Raw genomic sequence first — 23,669 nt, 5'->3', positions numbered from 1 at the left:
TTAATTAAGCCCACAGTCTCCGCTTTAACATGATGAGACTCACTCGACGCCCCGCCGTAACACGGCACACACCCGGAATGCCCCGCCATCTCAAGTCCACGGGCCTCTGGAGAACCGAGACGCTAGACGGAGCTTAAACGCTCGGAGAGACGGCCATCTCAGATGGTCTAACAAGTCAACGGAGAATTGGCTGATAGCATATCAATTTATGCCCACTGATTCCCACTGGTTATGAGCTATGACACTATGACGAGAGTACGGATTTAATAAAAAAATTTTAAAAGTTTTATAATAGGTGTTTAGAAAATGACTGGGAATCCTACTCTAGTTATTTACTTACTTTTTGTGCCAAACCATGGTGTGTTGTGCGTTTATATAAAAATAATCAACAACATGCAGAAATACTCATCATGAAAAGGCGGATTCTTTTACAAAAACAGCATGTTTATTTTCCCTCTTATATCACAATAGTTCATATCACGTTACACTTTTGTATTGATTACAGAACGAGTCTTTTTATTTGTTTAGAGTTCACTGTTGTGGAAGGTCCAGGAAGCAGGTTCCTGGTGTCACTTAGCAGCTGCAAACACTTGTTCTTTGACCAGCCACTTAACATTTTTTAAACAAACAAATAAAAATGCAGGAGCTTTTAGTGTTCATGTGGGGACTGTTTTTGTTGTAATTTTAAGTGTAAATCAGCACAATTCACATGTTATATGGAAAAAGTCACTGAAGTGTGCTTTTGTTTATGACAATTAAGTTTGCAGGACTTTAAGTATCTACTGAAAAAAAATGTGGGGTAATTTGCTGGGTTTTTGTTTATTGTTTAATAACAACAATAGTTGATAAATAACTATTGGTATAAGAGGAAAAATTCACTTCAGGCTAATGATCTAACATAAACATTGCAGTTTGGAATAACTAGCAGAAAAAGCATCTATGGGTAAGGTGGTGGGAGTATTTTGCCTATTTAAGGTATAGATTGTATATATGCACAAACTACAGTTAGAGATATAATCCCAAATATCCATAATGACATTGAAAGCAAAAATGACTATGAAAGTTAATGGCTTAGAAAAAAATCCAGTGGTTGTCCAGAAGTGTTTTATTCCACTTATACTACAGTATATACTAATATATATATATTAGTGTGTGTGTGTGTGTGTGTGTGTGTGTGTGTGTGTGTGTGTGTGTGTGTGTGTGTGTGTGTGTGTGTGGTAAAATGCTAATTACTAATGATGTAACTATTCATGACAAAACCAAAAAAATTAAACCCACAATTTTCTCCAAGGCATTAAATTAGTGCAGAGATTTAATTAGTCAGGATAGTCAGTCTGCTTCCAAACTCATTATGAATATTTGGGATTATATTATAAGCATTAGTATAAGTATAGCATAGCAGATTGAGCTGTGGGGTGTGGATGTGGGGCAGGAGTTTTGCTGATGTTCAGGCTAGTTCAGGTTTGTGTGTGTGTGTGTGTGTGTATGTATATATATATATATATATATATATAGAGAGAGAGAGAGAGAGAGAGAGAGAGAGAGAGAGAGAGAGAGAGAGAGAGTATAAATTACTCTACTACTGTTGACAAATAACTGTAGTATAAGAGAAATAAAACACTTCTGGACGCCCAACACATACAGCAATACTCCCAATTTTTTTCGATTACATTACATGTAAATTTGATGGCCAGGTCTGATTTCAAAGCCATTATGAATATTTGGTGGGATTATATTTTATAACTGTATTTTGTGGTTTTTTGATGCTGGAAAATCAAAGTTTGCAGGACTTCTGGTATCAGCTTTTGAAGGACTAGCATGAAGAAGAAGAAGAAGAAGAAGAAGAAGAGGAAGACAGGGATGAGGTGGTGGGTTGGGGGTGTGTGTGTGTGTGTGTGGGGGGGGGTATTTTGGCGATGGAGATTAAGGCAAGGGCTTTTTGTCATTTGTGCGAGACAAGCCATTCATCCATCCCGTTCTCAGCCAACAAAAAAAAGGCTGCTCCCAGAAATTAGCAGTTTCAGCTCAGCAGCAAAGCCGTCGGGCTGTGAAGGCACAGAGAAATTGACTAATTAGCAATGCGCACTAAAACTTGACGGTTCTCTCCATAACGGCGAGGCACAAAAAAAAAAAAAAAAAAAAAAAAAAGACTCGCTTTTTTCCTTCTCTTCTATTTCACTCTTTTTTGTCTTTTCTCCTCTTTTTTTCCCCTCCCCTCTCTCCATAGATGTTTGAAATCGCAGTCATTTACGCTCGACAGTTTTTACAATAGCCTTGAGCCATAATTTTGCCCGTCTCTCTAGCATCCATAGCCCTGCATGGTCTCTCTCCGCCGGCCATGCGCGACCGTTTCTCTCCCCAACCGTGGATTTCCTATTACTCTCGTTACGACTCACTGAGCCCCAGGCCCAAGGATAATGATGTGTTGTTTCTTGGTAGCATAATTTGTCACACGTATATTTCTTCTTCTTCTTCTTCTTCTTCTTCTGCTTCTTCTCTTGCAGAAAGCACGGCTCTCTCTTTCTCTCTCTCTCTCAGCACTCAGCACACTTCTTAGTTTAGTTTTAATTCGGGCGCACGCGTAGAATAAGGGAGAGAAAAAAAAGAGAGAAATAAATACACGGCTCGCGCATCGGGTTTATACACAGATTTTAAGAAGGTGAAGAAAAGAAAAGGAAAGAACAAAAAATAGAGAAAGGACGAAGAAAGGAACAAAGACAAAGTGCTGGCTGTGAGGGGATACACATATCTTAAGGATCTGGGGATACTTTGTTTTTCTCCGCTTGAACTCAAGGTAAGTTTGGCTCGTCTCATCTCGGCTCATCTCGTCTCGTCTCCTGAAGACCGGATACTAAAATCCTTACGCGCGGAGGTACGAGAAGGAGAGAGAAAGAGAGAGAGAGAGAGAGAAAGCGAGGTGGACGAATACCCCGGGTTCAGGCTCAAGTTCACCAGAGGGGGGTTCGGGTTTATTTCCGTTGGGGAACAGAGGGGAAAAAAGGCGCAGCAGCGGATTTATGATGGTCGCCGGAGTCTAATTGCTTTTGTATCTCGGATTTCGGGATGCGCACATAGCTGCTGGAAATGTAAATGCCCGTGTAGGCTACGTGGTGTGTGTGCGTGTGTGTGCGTGTGTGTGTCAGAGAGAGAGAGAGAGAGAGAGGGAGAGGGAAAGTGTGTGTGAGGCAACGTGATCGGATAGCAAACCCTGAGTGTATACAGTGATCATGCCTTTTTTGCATTGCATTGCATCCTGCGTTATGGGAACCGAGTTGGTTTCTGCGCTCCAGCACGCAGCTTTTGTAATCAGGTTCGGGCCAGATAGGCTTTAGCAGGCAAATATAGAAGTGGTGGTGGTGGTGGTGGGGGGAGTCCAAGGGTTTTGCTCTTTGATTTAGAAGAAGATAAATGGCTCCGGTATTGTTTGCTTGTAGGAGGTGCGAGCGGCTCACAAGTCATGTCCAGATCGGGCGACCGGACGTCTACGTTTGACCCGACACACAGCGACACGCTGCTGCACGGGCTCAACCTGCTGTGGAGGAAGCAGCTCTTCTGCGACGTGACCCTCACCGCTCAGGGACAGCAGTTCCACTGCCACAAAGCCGTGCTCGCGTCCTGCTCGCAGTACTTCCGGTCCCTGTTCTCGGCGTCGCACGCGCTCAACAATGAGCCGCTCGCCGGAAAGGACCAAAGCAGCGGCGGAACTCCGTCGTCGTCCCCGGATGAGAAGCTCCTGGCCAGCCCTCGCTCCATCAGCAACCTGGTGCTGCAGGGCTGCTCGTCCATCGGACTGCGTCTGGTCCTCGAATACCTGTACACGGCCAACGTGACGCTCTCGCTGGACACGGTGGAGGAGGTGCTCTCGGTCAGCAAGATCCTCAACATCCCACAGGTCACCAAGCTGAGCGTGCAGTTCCTCAATGACCAGATCTCGGTCCAGAACTACAAGCAGATCTGCAAGATCGCCGCCCTGCACGGCCTGGATGAGACCAAGAAGCTGGCCAACAAGTACCTCGTCGAGGACGTGCTGCTTCTCAACTTCGAGGAGATGTGCGCCATGCTGGATGCGCTGCCACCGCCCGTCGAGTCCGAGCTAGCACTGTTTCAGATGTCCGTCCTGTGGCTGGAGCACGACCGTGAGACCAGGATGCACTATGCGCCCGACCTGATGAAGCGCCTCCGTTTCGCCCTCATCCCGGCCCCGGAGCTCGTCGAGAGGGTGCAGTCTGTTGACTTCATGAGGAGCGACCCCGTGTGCCAAAAGCTCCTGCTTGATGCCATGAACTACCACCTGATGCCCTTCAGACAGCACTGCAGACAGACACAAGCCAGCAGGTACCTGTATGCTTCAGTCATATACATCAAGATGTACATAGTAACATACTAGTATAAAAATATGACCCATAACATACTACCCATTAAAATTCTTCCTCGAAAAATGTTACTCATAACATACTGGCAATGAAAATTCAATTTTTACCAATACTACCCATACGATACTGCCTATAACATACCCATAAAATGCTACCAATTATATACTACCTATAGAATTCTGCCTATAATAACAATGTCTTTAGCCTACTCCAAATTAAAATAGTATCCATTACAATACTACCTGTAATTTACTGGTTTAATATAATTTAATATACATCCAGTTATATTTATAATCGACTTTTGGGCTCAAGTTCAATATCAATGCAGTTTATCCTGTCCCATTTGTTTGTAGAAGATTTTCTGACACACCAAGACCAAGGAATAATTTCATTAAGAAATCCTTTAACAGGAATGCATTTTTACTGGTGAGATAATGCAGCGATTGTGAGAGTAGCAATTGCCTTTTTCAGTTTGATGTAATAATAATTTTTTTTAGGACGTCCTTAAAAAAGTTAACAAAAAAATTCGCATTTAAGAAGAGGAGAAACATTCACTCATCATCACATGCTGTAAACAGTGAACAGGTATTTATTATGAGTAAAATCCCAGAACGAAGGGTTAACTAAACTTTTTGGTAGCTATCTTTCACAAGTGTCCTCATTGCAGATTTATTTTTCTGCACCTAAATTAGGCTCATCGTTGAGAATAAGCGTTTGTGCTCTTTTTCTGACTTTTCAACTCTCAGAACTCCAAGGTCCAAGCAAACTTTCGTGAGGTTTTGCATTTTGGATTAAGCCTTTAAAATCAACTAATAATGCACATAAGAACTCAGTAATAAATGCAGTAATGTTGATCATCACCAGCTCTGTACGCTCTATAGTTAATTCATGTTCAAGAGAACAAGGCTTATTGAATTGTTCAGTCTGTGGGGAACACAGAATGCCAACATTCTTCTTTCCATCCCCGCCTGCATGTCGCTCTGGATCTCTGTTTCGGACGTGAACTTCAAGCTCAGGCCTCGACTCGAGGCGATTCCCTGTAACTGAACAGCCCACATGACAGGAAACATTCAATCCTAACCTTCACCAGGCACAAAATTAACCGAGGATACGTGTCTTTTTTACATTCAGGCCACATCTCCTATTACATACATGGTATTTGGGATCATGTGAAATATTTAGTATTGTAATTGCCAGTTTTGTTGACATGAAATAATATTTGACAGGAATTGAAACACTTAAACACTGGGTATGTGTTTTGCACCCATTTCTGTGTTACTTCTTTATACTTTCACCAGATAATTGTGTTATGTTATGTATGTTATGTCTTTTCTAACCTACAAGGCCACTTTTAAAGTATATAATAACCATAGCTTAGTTCTCTTTTGTGTTTCACGAGTATGACATTACTCACTAGTTATGTTCCAGTAGCAGCCATTACTGTAAATATATTTATTTCTTTATTAATATTTTTCTCAATTTTATCAATGCAATTATTCTAGTAGCTTTCTAACACTTAATGTTGCTCAACTGCTTTATAATGTTAAAAAATTAAAATGTTATGTCATCCAGAAAACAGAAAAAGGCATGGCAAGAATCTTATTGTGCATATTTTACTACATACTGTAGATTCATTATTTTAAATCAGTACTTTATATTACACATATGAAATTAAAATTTCCAGTAGGATTACGTTTTACTAGAGGATTTCACATGACACACTGTTTATAAGTTATACAGCTAAGTAGTGTGTAAAATATGTGGTTACGGTATTTTTGTGAATAGTTTTACAAAACAAGTGAACTGATTCACATGCAGAAGCTCAATTCGAATTGTTTTCTCTGTTCTTTGTTCTGATATTCCAGAATCCGTTCCAACAAAAGGATGCTACTCCTGGTTGGAGGGCTGCCTCCAGGACCTGACCGCCTCCCCAGTAATCTAGTGCAGTACTATGATGATGAAAAGAAGACATGGAAGATCCTTACAAGTGAGTGCCCTCATCTCCATCCTGTAAACTTTTTCTTTGCAGAACGATCTTAAAGTCTCACTGCCAGACTCGTCCTACGGTAAAATAGGAAGTTCAAACTCCTTAGACGCTTTAAGTAATGATGTATCACTATTACTTTTAATGTAACTTATTAATCAGAGCGTGACTCATCTTCACACCATTGTGGAGCTCTGGCGTTCCTTCTTTTCTCTTCTTTTTCTTCTTTTGTTATTCTCTGTTGAAGAGGACTGTTAGCAAGGTGAATTTTAACTTGAAGATTTAGTGAGGATTTATCAGCAGAGGATCACACAAACACACACACACACACACACACACACACACACACACACACACACACACACACACACACACAAGGTTGCATACTTTAATTCTATAAATGTTGAAGTCATTCTTTTTTAGTTTTGCTATGGATAATATTATAAATAAATAGATGCATTAATTATTTAATTAATTAATTAATTAACCCACAGTACTCACAGTAAAGACTCAGCTCATTTGTAGTGCCTTGTATGGTGGATGCCAGTAAATAAAAAGCATAAACATTTAACAAATAAAACAAGACAATTGTTGGTGTTTCATAATAATAATAATAATAATAATAATAATAATAATAATAATAATAATAATACATTTTAGGTGCTCAAGGACTCATTGGGTGATAATCATGAAAACAAGACAAACAACAGCTGTATAACTGTAAAAATGAATCAGAACAGGCTAATCTGAACAGATGAGTTTTCAGGCATGATTTAAAAGTGGTCAGACAGTCACTTTCTCGTATAGATGGTGGAAGAGAATTCCAAAGATGAGGAGCAGCCCAGCTAAATGCCCTTAAACCCCATAGTGACTGAACGAACAGAAGGTATAACAAGGGAAACATATGAAGAAGATCTGAGAGTACACTTAGGGATGTAAGTATGAAGCAAGTCAGAGAGATATGATGAAGCAAGATTATGAAGAACTGTAAAAGTGAGAAGCAGAATCTTGTAATCTATTTAGTATTTGACAGAGCTTTAATTATCATTAAATATTAATACAGCAACACGATTTTCATTAAGAACTAAACAAAATGGATTGTTTGTTATTTAAGAGGAATAAAACACTTCAGAATGTGAGGTTTGAAAATAACCCTCATGGTAATAACAGTAACCCCACTTAGCTGTCATTAATTATTTTCCTGTAACAGCATGCCTTAAGTATTTAAGTTCTAACATAGCTACCATTTAGTGTAATGTACTATTTATCACCTCAAGGCAGATAAACATGAAAAAGGGACATTTTGTTGACAAATACACATCTGTTTATCTGTACCCATTAAAAACAGCTTTGTAACTGTGAGAGTTATTGCCATTGTTGCGCAGACATTCAATATGGAATTGGATATATGTCTATAACATATACACTGTACAGGGTCAAGCAGTTAGAGGATCATTGTTTTCTCATTGAGCTTGGCCCATGGCTGTTTAGGATGTCCAAATTGCAAAACCACCCTTAACACATGAACGTATGGATAATGATGGTGGTGGTGTGCAAACTGAGGAAAATGTCGCGATTGATTGGAAGGTGCTTTATATATTTATTTTCTATAACAGCAGCTCGGTCTTTTCTAATATGTTATTTTTTTTTTAGCAACAGCTTGTTCATTTGCACTTACAGAGAGAATTTACCACAGAAACTGGTTTAAAAAAAAGATTTCTAAAACTTTTATAAAAGGTTTCTCCAGTGTCAGTTAGCAGTCAGTAAGTTTTCCCACATCTTCAGGACTGAGGAGTTCTACACTTTCTGTTTCTCATTAACAAGTTGACAAGTTGACAAGTTGCCTTTTTTGTTTGTTTTATTAACATCAAAAGAAAATAATAATAAAAAAAAAATAATAAAAAAACAGTAAATGAAAAAGCCATTTGTAAAGTTTTTACCTTTTGGAACATAGTACATAAAGCCTAGATTAGCAAATTAGCTAGCTAAAAAAACCCAAAAACCAATAAAAACAATGTATAAGAAGAAATTAACCAGATATCAATCACTGTTAGCTACACAGCTAGCTACCGCCACACACAGAATGTGATTACACAAACGTAAATAATATTAGTAAGCTAGTTGCAAAGACAAGAACAGAAAAACGAAGATCATCAAGCTATTAAAACAGGACTAACACAAAACTCATTTTTAGTCAGCTTGCTGCCTTAAAAGCGTGTGAAGAAATTGAAGCAACCAAACAGCCAGAGTTAGCAAGCTAGTTGCCTTTAAATCATAATGTGGGGTAAAAAAAAAAACACATGGAAAAGTGAGTAGAGGTTCTTTTTCTTTTCAGATTTCTTCTTGTCACCACTGTATTATGATGTGTGACGTTTCTGTAAAAAAAAAATATTAAGTTTGAAGTAAATACTATTTAAAATAGTAAGATTTTTTTTTTTTATTACAAGTCAATAATTCCAAACAAAGAAACATAACATACGAAAGACAGATTTACTCCTGGTTTTGCATTGATCTAATACCCAAAAGTGTTCCACATGCTTTAGGTTTAATGTTTTTATGAAAAGGGCACATACTTTATGTTATGATGCTGTTTGTGACAGGCATGCAGGCATCTGGGGCTTATCTTCCATGCACACAAATGAGTGAGTGCCATCTAGTGTACTCAATTCGCTATCTACCCCAGAACGAGCTGAGCAAGTGCTCTTCTTCAGGGTACACTTAATAATCACTTAGCCAATGATTGGTGAATGTGATGGGGCTAATAAATTAACTTTGAAGGTCACCAAAAAAGTCAGTTTATGAATGTATTATAGTGTCAATGTATAAATGAAGTTTCTGTCCTAAAGGTGCATTAGACAAGATTAGAGCTGAAGTAGATAAGTAATTGACTTAGAACAAGTGAAGTACCGACTCCACCTTCAGTTTTTACCCCATGTACACTCAGCCACACCCCCAGCATCATTGCCAGCAGGGCTCACCTGAATATGCAATGGTGTTCACATTTTACCTACTAGACAAATATACTGCCGGCACCTGGAACCAGCCTGATAAAGCTCATAATCTGACCCATAAAATAAATGTATGATCTGTGTTATATATTAAAACTACCTTGTGGACCATAATTAAAAAAGAAAAGTGCAAGTCACTGTTATTCCACTAGGGGGTATAATAGAGCAATAACCCTAGGACCATTAACTCAGCTATTCAGAACATGTGTTAATGATGAGTCATTCTAGTTAACAAGCAACAGTTTTAAGCCAAAACAAGTACTGAAGCGATGTTATGCTGTTTCTGTAAAATAACTGACAGGAAACTGAACATAAAACACAACTGACCAAACAGAAGCGTAGATTTTCCCTTTTTTCTTTTTTTTTTTTTTATCCCGTTCTACATAACTTGTGGACATTTCATATACAGTCAAAGGTGTTTAAAGAAAACAATTAACAAGTTGTACTCTTATTTTGACTACTTATTATTATATGCATATACTGTAATATGCGCACATTCCAAAGTGAACCTGATTTAATCAAAAAGAAATGTAACATCACTCAATGAAATTTTTCATTTCTTTTATCTGTATTTGAATGTAGTGTATTTAAGGATGTATTTGAATATGATATGAGGTCACTTTGAAGGTACACAATTTTTCTGTGGAATTGTACAAATGAGCTAATAAATAATTAATCAACTAACAAAATTGTACATAAATAATTATTTATCTTCAATTTTATTAGAATTAATTGTAATTGATCTTAGCTTGCGTTTTTGCAAAACTCATTGTTCAAAGAATCATATAATAAAATAATTTGTTGATGGCTTAGTTTGTGAATGGTACATTTTTTCTTATATACACTATTCATAGTTTTACCCTCTATATTTTTTCTTTCTGTTTCCTTGGATGATCTTTTTATTAACTGCATAATCCTCTGCTCCTGCAGTCACCTCGCTGACCTCCGCCAGATAAAGTTGTATTATCTTGGCAGGCAGTAGCTCCGACTTGTCATTTGCAGAACTTTGTGGAATTGGTCAATGAAAGCAGTACGATTCAAGGCTGTCTAATTTGCCATCATCTGCGATCCATCAGGCAGCGAAGAGGTGACAGTGGAGATGAATGATAGAGACAGACAGGTGGCTCTTAACGTACGACTGATTTACGCAGCAGTGGCACGGGCCAGAGATTTATTGAGTGAACATGATCGTGTTCATTATGACTGCCACCTCGAGACCATTTCTCTGTCTTCCAACAGGGGGGGTCAGTTTAGATGGAGGCACAACAACAAATCTACGTTTTATTGCAGATGAATGGTTTTATCTTTTAAATAGGCTGATAAAATTTGTGCTTTAGCTGCCGCATGTTATTATTTTTGAATTTTTTTATACAGACATGTTGGATGTAATCCCCCATAGCACAGTTTGTTGTTTTTGATATGTTTTATTGTAAAACCGGAAATCAACGATCAACAAAGAGAAGTGGAGAAACTGTTACCAAAGCGAAGTTTTCTATAACAGATATTTTCATCCATTTCTAGTTGCATTCAGTGTTGTGAATCATTTATGAAACAAGCTAGTTCCTGTTATTGGTTACAGTATGGTAGTTGTAATATTTATTACTAATAAAATGATAACATATTAGACAGAGCACATTAATATAAATATGTTGTAGTATTGTTATTTGACCAATCAGACCTGAGAATGCAACAGTTCTAACCCAATCTTTGTATGGGTTTGTTTTACAGTAATGCCTTACAACAGTGCCCACCATTGTGTAGTAGAAGTGGAGAACTTTCTTCTGCTGCTAGGTGGTGAGGACCAGTGGAACCCCAATGGTAAAATATTTAATATATAATTAAATGAAATAAATTTTTGGAACAATAATCAGGGTGTGTAAATGAATTCTGGTTCCTCTGCAGGCAAACACAGCACTAATTTTGTAAGCCGATATGACCCAAGATTCAACAGCTGGATCCAGCTGCCCCCAATGCAGGAGAGGTACGGATTACAAAATGAAGCTGTTCGGTTTCTTTTTTTCATGACCACTATTCATCATGACCATGAAGATGTAAATGATCTGTTCCTCAGGAGGGCAAGTTTCTTTGCGTGCTCTCTTGAAAAACACCTTTACGTCATTGGAGGAAGGAACGAGACAGGCTACCTATCCAGTGTTGAGGCATATAACCTGGAGACTAACGAATGGAACTACGTTTCGTCTCTTCCCCAACCTCTCGCAGCACATGCCGGTGCGGTTCATAACGGGAAAATCTATATCTCAGGTGAGATCATTCAAAATTCTTAAAAATACCTCTTTGCGCATTTAAGACAGTAACAATTGTGAATGAATTGCATCTGTACCATGTCCATTAACAAATGCAATATAAAATATTAAAAACAGATGAAGAGGTGTAAATTTTCTTGCTTTTGTTTTTCTCCACTCCCAAACACCACATTATCAGAAACTTAGCAACTGTGAAGATGTTAAACTCTGCCCAACTCACAGTAATTTTCGTCATAGAATAAAATCTTGATTTCTGATTTATATATCATGAAATGCATATATATATATAATTAAAAAATATTATTATAATTTTTTTTACATGATCAACATTCATAAAGTTTTAGAATTTCTCAAAATATTCATAGGTGTATTTCTGTTAGTTTTAATGTAGGAAAATGATTTATTTTGGACAGTGTTTTCGGATTATTTTAACTGTAAATGTTGCTATTAGAGTATCTTGGCAAAAAAAAGGAACATTTTCATTTTAACATCATCTAAGTAGTAGACTTAGTTTTTTAAAAGTAATATAACAAAATAAATCCACCTATTTATATATATATTTCTTAATTATTATTTAACTTAAAGTGTAAAAAATTTCTGTCTTTCATGTCTTTGACAATTATATAAAAAAAATAACTATTTAACCGCCCACAAGTAATGATGAGATGTCAATATAGGAATAATTAATATAGCGTGCTTACCTTTAACAAAAAGCATGACTGGATGCTAGAGTACAGTTTTAATTAATATGTATGCCATATTTTATACAGGTGGAGTCCATAATGGCGAGTATGTGTCCTGGCTGTACTGCTATGACCCGGTGATGGACGTGTGGGCCAGGAAACAGGACATGAACACTAAACGTGCTATACACGCACTCGCAGTCATGAACGATCGCCTCTACGCCATTGGTGGAAATCACTTAAAAGGTATAATTCACCAAAACAATTTTACGTAAAGTAGGTCACTGTAGGATGTTGGAGACGGATGATCCGCTGTGGCGACGCCTAACGGGAACAGACGAAGAAGAAGAAAAAGAAAAAGAAAGTCATTTGAGGATGTGCTCTTATGGGAAAATAATCTGTAATAATCCTGTGTTTTATTCCCCTTATAACACATCAGTGTACCAACACATACACTTATTTTATTCATTAAAGAAATGACACACACATAAAAATTATTTTTTATTTATGGCAATGTTCAAAGTTCTAAGAAAAAAGTGATTTTCCACTTACAGAATATACAACAGAGGTTAGTTTATCTGTCCTGATTATAAGATTCAGTATCTACAATTTTTTTATTCAGTGAATTTAAATGATGCAACAGTATATAAGTAAACTGTTTTGTTAAAAGCTTTGTTGTTGTTTTTTTTTAGGATTCTCTCATCTGGATGTGATGTTGGTGGAATGTTATGACCCTAAAGGAGATCAGTGGAACATCTTACAGACGCCAATTCTGGAGGGCCGCAGTGGTCCCGGCTGTGCCGTGCTGGATGACAGCATTTACCTGGTTGGAGGCTACAGCTGGAGCATGGTAACTACCTCTAACATCTGGCACAATGTAACCGAAAGTGTACATGTAACTCTAGGAGATTGTAGTAATTTATTTTAATTAAATGGAAAGAACAGCAGCTCTACTACTAGTGCGTTTCAATGTGCAAACATAAGCAAAAGGCTCAAAAGAAACATGAGGTTTCAGTAGAACCAAGAGAGGAAACTAAGGAAAAGACACACACAAGAGAGGAGACACAGGTGGCACTAACGTTTTAAAAAAAGTCAGGAACATGGAAGACAACGTGAGGGACAATGGGGCCCTCTAGTGGCCATCGCACAACACAAGTTCACATTCTGACAATATTGTAATTCATGATTTACTATCACTTTATCTACATTCAAATAATAAAAAAAATACATCATGTTCTACAATTAATAATGAAACCATAATTGTTATATCGCTGTGATATGAGAGAAATAAAACAATTCAGGATGTGCTGAGTTTTTTGGACCCACTGTTGATTGTTTCTCTATAACGCTGTAATTTTTTTAACTTTAATGCTGTAAATGTTAACTGATGTGACATATTGTGTTCTTTTAGATAAACTTTTGCTTAAATTTCAGGGAGCCTACAAGTCATCCACCATCTGCTACAGCCCGGAGAAGGGAACATGGACCGAATTAGAAGGCGAAGTAGCAGAACCTTTAGCTGGACCAGCATGTGCCACTGTCATACTACCAGCTTGCCTGCCATTTAACAAATGACAGATAATTGTGTGGAGAAAAAGCCCTGAAGATGGACAGAAAGGCCATCATAAAAAAAAAAAAATGAAAAAAAATGAAACGATGCAGTCTGTCTAGGCAGACCGATTGCATAGGAGGTGTATAAATTATTTTTTTACATGTCTGACGAGAGCACTTTCTTTCTTCCTTCCTTTCTTTCTTGAATACTTTTAAAAAGAAATACAATTCGTTTTTATGTGTGTTGACATTCAAACCTTTGGTCACCTTTCCCTTGTTTTTTTTTTGGGGTTTTTTTTTTGGCTTCACTCGATATCGCACGCATAACCGATATAGCTTCCATTTGTACTTTGTATTTTGTGACGAACAAAAAAAAAAAATAAAATAAACAGAAGATAACATTATTCCGAGCTGATGCAATGTTGGAAAGTTTGAAACGTGTTTATGTCCTGGAACGATTCACCGAAACGAATCGAATTGTTTTTTTGTTTTGTTTTTTATTTTAGACAAAACTCATGAATCCTGTAACACTGTAGAATAGAGAAGCTCCAGCTTGTTAAATATCGTAGCCATACTGTATACGGTACAGCGGATGTACAGAGGACGAAGGCCGGAAACGAAGTAGTCGTAAATAACACTCCTTTAATAGAACACATACTAATATGAACGAACAATCAGAAATATTGTTTACTAAACCATGTGCTGTGTATGCATGGTCTTAAATACGAATCTTATGTTCCCTGTACGCTTTTCTCCCCTTCGTTTCTTTTAGATATTACCTGTTAATGTTTAACAGTGCCTATTTCTAATGCTAGGTTCATTCTTTCCTGTTTCTTTTAGCGCTAACCATGATCGGTTTAGCAATAAATTAGACAAATTTGACTTTAAATTAAAAAGTTAATGAACTAATAGATAAATGAATACAGTTCAACACTGGTTCCAGAGCAGCACTGTTGGTGTAGCCGTCGTCCCGTTCGATCAGGAGAGGTGTCTATGTTAATTTTCATTCCTGTAAATAGTCTCTTGCGGTGGAACATTTTTGTGCCCATGGGATTTATTATCAAATCCTGTTATGTTATTATACATTTTAAACAATGAAATAAAATGCAAATTCTGGATTGTTATTGCCTCTTGAGTTCAAATTCTTGGATTTGTCTTTGAGACATTTTTATGACAAGATGTGTTACCACAGCATCCTGCATTTATACGTTTCTAGTAAGGAGACGTCTCATCTATAATGGAAGGAGTCTTCAGTGTCAACTCTGTTGTTAGTTTTAACAGCATCTTCAGTACACTATGTGGTTTCTTTTCAATACTAGACAGCATGCTGTTTACTTTAAGGTTGAGACAGACGTAAAAGAGCGGCTGATGTGGAGCCACAATTTATAGCTGCTAGAAAGTAAGTGAGAACCGGAAATACTTTTCACCACATTAAATGCATGACATGATCAAGTTCTAGATTTATATAAAATACCGACACTGGAGACGCTTTCCTAAGTTAAATAAACAGAAAATTGTATACTGACAACGATTATAAAACTCTTAATAAGTGTATGCGCAACGTCAGCAAGTTGTTACTATGGAAACGATATAAGATTAGAATAGCTGGGAGGAGATTAAGTTTGACTCTTTGACCAATCAGATTAAAGAATTCGGCAGCACGTGTTGTGTAAACATGGCTGCAATTTGCTCAGTGCACCACTAGCGGTCGATAAGTCTCAAAACCCGGTCGAAGACGCAGAAATAGTAGAAGAAAAAGAAGAAGTAGAAGAAAAAAATACTTTCCTATTTGTAGCAGCTGATTAAACTTCTAGCAGCGGGAAGTGTTTTCTTTCCAAAGATGCAAAGTGCATTACAAATGATCAATCTGATTGTTAATCGGATATCCGGTATGAAGCCTGGATGTTGATGAAGATGTCTCGTAACTGATGATGATGATGATGATGATGAGTGCTGCTGCTGCAGCTGTAATGTCACATGTGAAATCAGACTTTACACCCTGAAGGCCAAATGTAAAGCTGATAAACTTCATCTCTGACTGAACTGCCATTACACTGTCATTACACTGTCATTTCCGGTCTCTCTTCCTGACGGTCATGCCGACCTCGAGGAACACCGATCCCAAAAGGTAGCTGCAAACGAACAGATATTTTATTACTGAACTTTATCACATAAACACCACATAGACGCGCTGTAATTAATGAATAATAACCAAATTTATCCTGAAAACACTGAAAGCTTTTCTAATGTCAGCAGTTTTGGGCTCTTTTATTCTTTGGAAACCATTTCACAACGTTCTGGGAACATTACAACAACGTTCTGCAAAGTTTATATGTATTATATATAAACGACAAGAAACATTTAACCTTTGGGATCAAATATCCTCCTTCAGCAAATATCACTTTTACATATTTTCTTGTAAACAAACAATACGTTTATCAAATGTCTTGTTGCATTCCTGTGACAATTTGTGTTCTTGAAATTGAACCTACAGGAAATGCCTTAATTTCCATTAAAGGATAAGAATAACTATTATTATTATTATTATTATATCTTCTATCGTCTACATTTAAATTGTCATTAAATGTGCAGTGAACAATTTATCAGAAACTGTCTGATTTAAGTCAGAATTAAGTCAGTTTTATGTTAAATAATGAATCATCTATGAAATAGATGGCCCAGACTATGCAGCCATATCCAGTAAGTTGCATTGAACAAGAATCAGCCCAGTGCTTTACAGCTGTAACAGAAATGCCTGTATTGGAGCGAGCTGTGATCCACACTTGGATACTTGAATAATACATGACTGTATTATGAGACTGATCCGCAGGTGCCATGCGGTTGCTGAGCTCTGGTCGAGAAATGCATGCTATCTGAGAAACCTGCTTTTACTTACAAGTTACACAGTGTCCCAACTTTATTAGAATTAGGGTTGTAGTCTGATAAGACTGTGCCTGATAAAACAAGAAGAGTTGTGCTCAGAAGTAGTGTTTTTGTCCCCAAAAAAAGAAATGAAAATGCTTGAAGAGCAGAACGGAAAGTTGGCTTTGACAAATCACAAAATGTGAAATAAGATTAGGAGCTGCAAATCGTTTTAGGTCTTTAGGTACAAATCTATAGTACGCAGGTGAAATTAGAATTAGGTAAGACATACAATGTATTCAAACTAAATTAATTAGGTTTTTCTTTTCCCAGACAGCAGCTGGACTGGAGGTTCCTTAAGAGATTCTGCAGAATTGTAACCGCGCTGTTCCCGAGCTGGTGCAGTCAGAATGTGGTCATGTATGGAACGCTGCTTGTAGTTGCTCTTTTAGGTAAAAAAAAATTTGCTGATAAAGTCCAGTATACAGACATTTATGGCCTAAAAGCTCCCACTTATTACAAAAAGCAAATATTTATCTTTTGGCTTTCTAGCTTTTGTAAAATGTCAGTGATTTTCCTTCATGAAACAATTTTTATTTGCCTTGAGATATAAAAAAAAAAAAAAAACATTTATATATCAATATATACATACATACATACAGGATCTCATAAAAGTAAGTAGAGGAGGTCATTATTGGGCTTGTCGGTCAGTTGCGGCATTTTTTTTAAAAAGATTTTTTCTAAAGGTACTGTACAACCATTAACAATACAAAAGGTCTTTTTATATTTGCTCTTTTGCCTGTGTAGATCAAAGTAATAGTAAAAAAAACCCAGATGATACACAGGAAGCGTGGTAACTTTAAGTCGTTTAAAATTCTAAATTTTTTTAGGAGATTTATTAAATGTGATTATATTGCTTTTTTTTTTTTTTGTCAGTTCAGCTGGTGATTTATCAGGTGGGTCTGATCCCGAGTCAGTTCTACAACGTGTTGTCGGAGAAGAACTACGGCAATTTTAAGGAGCTGGTGGCGTTTTCTATTCTGCTCATTTTGCTTAACTCTGCGGTACGTTCACCAACTTCACTTACGATACAGCCGCTCACTGCAACTGTTACCATAGAAATGCTCTGATAACATACCAGAACGAGGGCATAAACGTAAACCTCTATTCAGCAAGACTTTCATATTCCTCCAAACCTGAGCTTATATGATTTTTTTTTTTCCAGCTGAAGAGTCTGGAGCAGTACATCAGCAATCTCCTCTACATCGGCTGGAGGAAATGTCTTACACAGAGCCTTCATCAAGATTACTTTAGCGGACGGGTCTACTACACGCTCAACGTGCTCCAGAAAGACATTGATAACCCGTAAGATTTCTTTGTCTACCATTTAACTGGTATTTTATGTTATCGCACACAAGTTTGCCTTCAGTAAACTTTTAGAACTTCATTAAAGAAATATATAGAAACTTTCTTGGGCATGCTAGTTTGTAGTTATAGTAATAATAATAATAATAATAATAATACAAATTTGTTGTGCTGCTATGAGACCATGAAAGGATGTTTCAGGAACTTTCCTATAATGTTCATTTGTATGTTATGAAATATTCGCCCCTTAAAGCAGGGTGGGGGGAAGTGGTAGCTCAGTGGATAAGATGTTGGACTTTTGGTCAAAAGGTTCAAATCCTTGCACCACTAAGCCTCCACTGCTGAGGCCTTGAGCAAGGCAGTTAACCCTCAGTTGCTCAGCTGTATAACTGAGATAACAGGATAAGAGCATTTGCCAGATGTGAAAAATGTAAAGCAAAATTTTTTGTTATTGAATATGACAACTCCCAGAGAATTAGCTTATATTATATTATATATTATACTAGCTGAAAGTACCTGTGCTTTGCTACGGAAGGCAGAACGCTAAGCAATATGGCAATAAGCAGTAAGCACTGAGCAGGACTGGATGATCAGAGATCAGAACGTAACGTCAACAAATAACGTACTACCCCTTTGTAGTACGGATACAGGGCAAACTACTTTGAAAATAATTTTTATCGTGCATCTAACATCTAATAAGAAACAATGTACTAAGTTTCATTAGGATCCGTAATGTTATTTCGAAGAATTTACAATGCGTGAGAAATCGCGTTTTTCGCGAGTTAGCCGCGATCCAGGCCAAATTTTTCAAAACCCTTTCTTAGTGAGCACCTAAGACCCAAGAGGAAGGTATGTTCCAAATTTCATTGCCATCCATGCAGTGGTTTTTGAGATTTCGTGATGAGTGAGTGAGTCAGTCAGTGGTATTTGAGCTTTATATATATATAGATAATAATAATATTAGCATGTTCTTAACATTTATTTCTTGAAAGTTGCAGAAACGTTTCTGAATGTAAGTTTTTAGTTACAATTGTACATGAAAGCAAACTTCCCATCAGACCGAAAACCCGTCACAAGAATGCCCTTGACGGATTTGTTCTTTAATGCGTGACATTTCGTAGGCTGAGTTCATTGTTAATGCCACAGCTACAAGTTTTGTGTTCAAATTCAATGTGTGTGTTTTTGTCTTGAAGAGACCAGCGAATGACTCAGGACGTAGAGAGGTTGTGTAAGCAGTTGAGCAGCATGGCAAGCCGACTGGTCATTTCCCCATTCACCATCTCCTACTACTCGTACCAGTGCTTTGAAATGTAAGTGTTCTATGACTCTGGTTTCTATGAAATGAAGTTTATTAGCATAGAATATGGTTGTTTATTTATTTTTTATTGCAGCACTGGATGGATTGGATTAGTCAGTATCCTTGGCTTCTTCCTGGTTGGCACGGTTGTCAACAAGCTCCTGATTGGACCCATCGTGTCCACTTTGGTTGAGCAGGAAAAGCTTGAAGGAAACTTCAGGTAGTTGTGTATTTAGAGTTAATCTTACACACAAGGAGAATTCTCACCATCACCACCATCACTTCCACAGCTACTACTATAACAATAACAAATCACGTTTCTGTTTTTATATGTGTGAAGATTCAAGCACATGCAGATCAGAGTCAATGCAGAATCGGCAGCTTTCTACAGGTCAGTTTGTTCTGCACCAATGGCTGTGGGTGTTGCGTTTTCTCCAAACTGTATTGTGGTATTGAGCAGGACTGTCCTTCCTGCCAGTTAAGTGAAAATGTTTAAACATCTTACTGTTCATTTTGTAATCAGAGCAGAAGAGGTGGAACATGTGCGGACAGACCACAGATTTCAGAGTCTCTTAGACACACAGAGGAAGCTGATAAACAGGGAGCTGCTGCTCTATAGTGAGTCCTGGTCTGTGTTTTAATGATATGTCCCAAACAATCACAAGGCCATTTTTATATATTTATAGAGGAACTTCACTGGTTGTTTGTACATATTGATAATTGTGAGAAACGCTGAGTTTAAAAGCTGTAACTTGTCCGGTTTTGGTTCTACTGTGTTGTATCTTGTGATCGTTAGTTGGAGTAAACACGTTTGACTACATGGGAAGTATCCTCAGCTACATTATCATTGCCATACCCATCTTTGCGGGTGTGTACGATGGTTTGACCCCGGGGGAAATCACCTCTCTCGTCAGCAAGGTCTGTTTTTTTTTTTTTTTTTTTTGTATATTGTAAAAGCATTACTTTCAGTCATCAAGTATTTTTTTATTGATTAAGCATGATTGTGTAGTTTCTATCAGATTGTTGTACATGCTTTAACAAATAAATTTCTCTTAAATCTTTCCTCCCCTCAGAATTCCTTTGTGTGTATATACCTGATTAATTGTTTCACACAACTCATAAATCTTTCCACGACAGTCTCTGATGTGGCAGGTTACACGCACAGGTAGGTCGAAGTTAAATCAGTTTTTTATAGACATATTCTTTCAGAAAAGAATGTGCAAATAAAAAAATATATAAAATTTTATGTATGTACTAAGTATGTAACCACTGCAGTGTTCTGCATATTTACACCATACTCCACAGGAAAGGCAGTATGGCCAGAAATGTATCACGATATATTGTTTAATGTTGGTCAATGTTGCAGTATAGTACATTATCCTTTAAATCTTACAAAGGATATGTTTTTGCTATGGTTGTCTCATGTTATTCTCAAATTAAGTTCTATTTACAAATAACAGGCGCATTTTATTTTTTTATTCATGTAGGTTCGTTGATTTGTTGTGATCCGAATTGTTTTGGGTTTTGCGCAGAATTGGAGAACTACAGGAAGTGATGAAGGACATCAGCAGGAAACAATGTGATCAAGAGCGTGTTTATGCAGGGATGAGTAACTTTGACAGGTAATTAATAATCTGATGTTGGACGGTTGTGTATCCAGTGACTGGAACTGCAGTTAAGCTTCTCTGTGTAGCAGAGACGGAGAAATCTCAAGCACTTCCAGCGATCCAGCTGTCATACTGGACAAGCTCTCCTTTACGTCTCCTGTCTCCGAGGAGCTGCTGGTGAAGGAGTTGAGTCTCAGGGTTTATGAAGGTGTACACTTGCTGGTGGTGGGAAACACAGGCACTGGGAAAACATCTCTTCTCAGAGTCCTCAATCTTCTTTGGGAACCTTATAGTGGTGAGAAGAAAAGTTGAGTTCTTGTTGTTTGAATAATGTTTGTTTATTAAATTAATCAGAATCATGAAAAGTTTGAGTTTGATGATATACTGTATAATAATGTCGTATATAATTATCGAAATAAGGTAATAATGAGGTCATTTCTGATACATGGATATCAGGTTTTGTTCGGATGAATGCACGTTTTGGGCCGAGGGGAATCATGTACTTACCTCAGAAACCCTTCCTGACTGACGGCACTCTTCGAGAACAGGTGAGCTTCTTAAAGTTGCATACTATAACAGTATGAAAGATTGCTTTGTTCTTTACTTATTGACTTTCTTTTCTTTCTGATTTGTTTGAAGGTGATCTTCCCATTAAACAACATCTATCCAGTCATGGGTAACACAACATTTTATTTAAATTGTAATGAATTTTTCAGGGTTTTTTTTCTGTTTTTATCTAATGAGTAACTTTATATAGGTCCAGTTGATGATGAAAGAATTTTGCGATACCTAGAACTGGCTGGGATGGTAAGAGTTACAAAAGGTTAAAGTTTTTATATATTAATATAATGTTGTTTTGTTTTTATTAGCTTTGTCTTAATTGTTTTTTTGTGCTGCAGTCGAGTCTTGTGAAAAGGACTGGTGGTCTAGATGAGGAAGTGGACTGGAACTGGTAGAGTACAACTGTCTAACAAACTAACCCTCAGCTGTAAAAATGAAAAAAATACATTAATAAAGAACAAGCCCTGGTATTAAAGAGAATGTTCTTTTCTTCGTTAACCCCAGGTATGACGTCTTATCACCGGGAGAGATGCAGAGACTGTGCTTTGCCAGGCTTTTCTACCTGCAGCCAAAATACGCAGGTGACCCTTTATCAGGCATTGATTATCTCAGTGCACAAAGCTGTACTTGATAGATGTACAGAAATGTTAATCCCTGCTTTTGATTTCAGTGCTGGACGAAGCCACCAGTGCTCTCACGGAAGAAGCTGAGGAACAGATGTACAGAGCTTGTAAACAGCTGGGTATGACTCTGATTAGTCTGGGTCACCGCAGCAGCCTCAAGCAGGTAACCAGCACTCAGTTACATCACTTGAACAATCTATTCCAGTGTGCTTATTATATACAGCAGTTATGGTTTAACTATGAAAAATTATGTAGCTATTAATTTAGCTATATAAGTCATAATATCTAAAAAAAAAAAATATATATATATATATATATATATATATATATTTTTTTTTTTTTTTTTGCTGGAGGGAAAAGGATACAGGACATGATAGGCTGTTCTATTTTACTATTATTCTTTTACAAAAATTGTAACACTAATAGGACAAAAGTAAAATGTTGCACTGCTACTTTTGTTATTCCTAAAGTTAAATTTTTGTATATTTAGAAGGTGTCTTTTATGTGGGAAAATAAATGCAATGTTTCTTTAAAAATGAACAGACAAAATCAGAGGCTTGTACCTTTTAATTGTATTTTTGGTTTTCCTTTTTAAGATATAAGTCAGAAAATATTTTTCTCTAATTTGACTGAAGTTATTGGCCAAGGAATATTTGCAAATACTGTTCATAAACTTGTGTTTATATTCAGATATACTTAATTCCTACAGGATGTGTGTTTTCTGTTGTTTTTTTTTTAAAACAGTATCATGATGTCATGCTGAAGCTGTGTGGAGGTGGTCAGTGGGAAATTATTCCATTGGAAAAGAAGTGACCTTCCAAAAAAAAAAAAAAAAAAAAAAAAGCTTATTTCCCCCCATTTTAGGAGGGTTTTATGAAGTTTACAGGGAAATGTGTGAATATCATTTTCACTGATATTTTGATATGTCAAACTGTAAGAAACCCCAATAGCTGTATCTCAGTGGATAAGACGTCAGACTTCTGTCAGAAGGTCGTGAGTTCAAATCCCAGCATTGGCATGTTGCCACTTGGGTCCCTTGAGAAAGACCCTCAACTGCTCGGTTGTATAAATGCAATCATTGTCGCTCTGCATAAGGGCATCTGCCAAATGGCATAAATATAAATGTGTCTCATTTCTGGAAATTACAGCTGATAAGTTTTTTGAGCAAAATCTAAATCTGGATTTTTTTTCCATTTCTAAATGTGGACACCTTTTACTCTTTCTATGATTTTAAATGTATATTAAAAAACAGGATATATTGGGGCCTTCTTGCACTATAGTCAGTACACCATGCATTTTATTGTACTTCTGAGGTAAAATGTAATATAATGGTAAAGGGACAATCATTTCTTTAATTTTATTTGGTTTTGGAATAAACCTGTTCTGTGTATTTCTGTGTAACTTGTTGAAAGTGTACATTAAATAAAAAATGTTTTTTTTATAACACTTTATGAACAATGCAAAAGGTGAAATAATTCTTCTTCTTGTTCT

The 23,669-nt window shown here is 37.1% G+C and overlaps 2 protein-coding genes across 5 annotated transcripts; both read left to right on the top strand.

Annotated features, from left to right (window-relative positions):
- The first annotated feature begins 1,607 nt into the window (after positions 1 to 1,607).
- On the top strand, positions 1,608 to 15,305 carry klhl14 (kelch-like family member 14). Of its 3 annotated transcripts, none has more exons than XM_083525309.1 (9): positions 1,608 to 2,794; positions 3,435 to 4,335; positions 6,239 to 6,360; positions 11,094 to 11,183; positions 11,268 to 11,346; positions 11,437 to 11,627; positions 12,400 to 12,558; positions 13,005 to 13,162; positions 13,747 to 15,305. In XM_083525309.1, the coding sequence occupies exons 2-9, from the start codon at positions 3,458 to 3,460 to the stop codon at positions 13,885 to 13,887; spliced, it is 1,818 nt and encodes a 605-aa protein (XP_083381435.1). In that variant the 5' UTR covers positions 1,608 to 2,794; positions 3,435 to 3,457; the 3' UTR covers positions 13,888 to 15,305. The 3 variants fall into 3 exon arrangements, with proteins under 3 accessions (XP_083381435.1, XP_083381437.1, XP_083381436.1); XM_083525311.1 differs by lacking the exon at positions 1,608 to 2,794 and adding an exon at positions 2,819 to 3,086; XM_083525310.1 differs by lacking the exon at positions 1,608 to 2,794 and having other exon boundaries at positions 3,117 to 4,335.
- A 295-nt stretch (positions 15,306 to 15,600) lies between these two features.
- abcd4 (ATP-binding cassette, sub-family D (ALD), member 4) lies at positions 15,601 to 23,069 on the top strand. 2 transcript variants are annotated; one of them, XM_083554929.1, is made up of 19 exons: positions 15,601 to 15,991; positions 17,059 to 17,177; positions 17,662 to 17,789; positions 17,951 to 18,090; positions 19,284 to 19,400; positions 19,482 to 19,607; positions 19,728 to 19,778; positions 19,911 to 20,005; positions 20,184 to 20,305; positions 20,461 to 20,552; positions 20,920 to 21,009; positions 21,084 to 21,289; positions 21,451 to 21,542; positions 21,634 to 21,670; positions 21,752 to 21,801; positions 21,894 to 21,946; positions 22,060 to 22,136; positions 22,226 to 22,341; positions 22,923 to 23,069. In XM_083554929.1, exons 1-19 carry the CDS (start codon positions 15,960 to 15,962, stop codon positions 22,989 to 22,991), a joined length of 1,812 nt encoding a protein of 603 aa, XP_083411055.1. In that variant the 5' UTR covers positions 15,601 to 15,959; the 3' UTR covers positions 22,992 to 23,069. The 2 variants fall into 2 exon arrangements, with proteins under 2 accessions (XP_083411055.1, XP_083411054.1); XM_083554928.1 differs by having other exon boundaries at positions 15,626 to 15,991; positions 21,081 to 21,289.
- The last annotated feature ends 600 nt before the right edge of the window (positions 23,070 to 23,669 follow it).

The sequence above is a fragment of the Silurus aristotelis genome (assembly GCF_946808225.1).
Source record: "Silurus aristotelis genome assembly, chromosome: 1".
NCBI classification, from domain to species: domain Eukaryota; kingdom Metazoa; phylum Chordata; class Actinopteri; order Siluriformes; family Siluridae; genus Silurus; species Silurus aristotelis.
The sequence above is the reverse complement of the archived record's forward strand: the minus strand, read 5'-3'. Positions and strand labels throughout refer to the sequence as shown.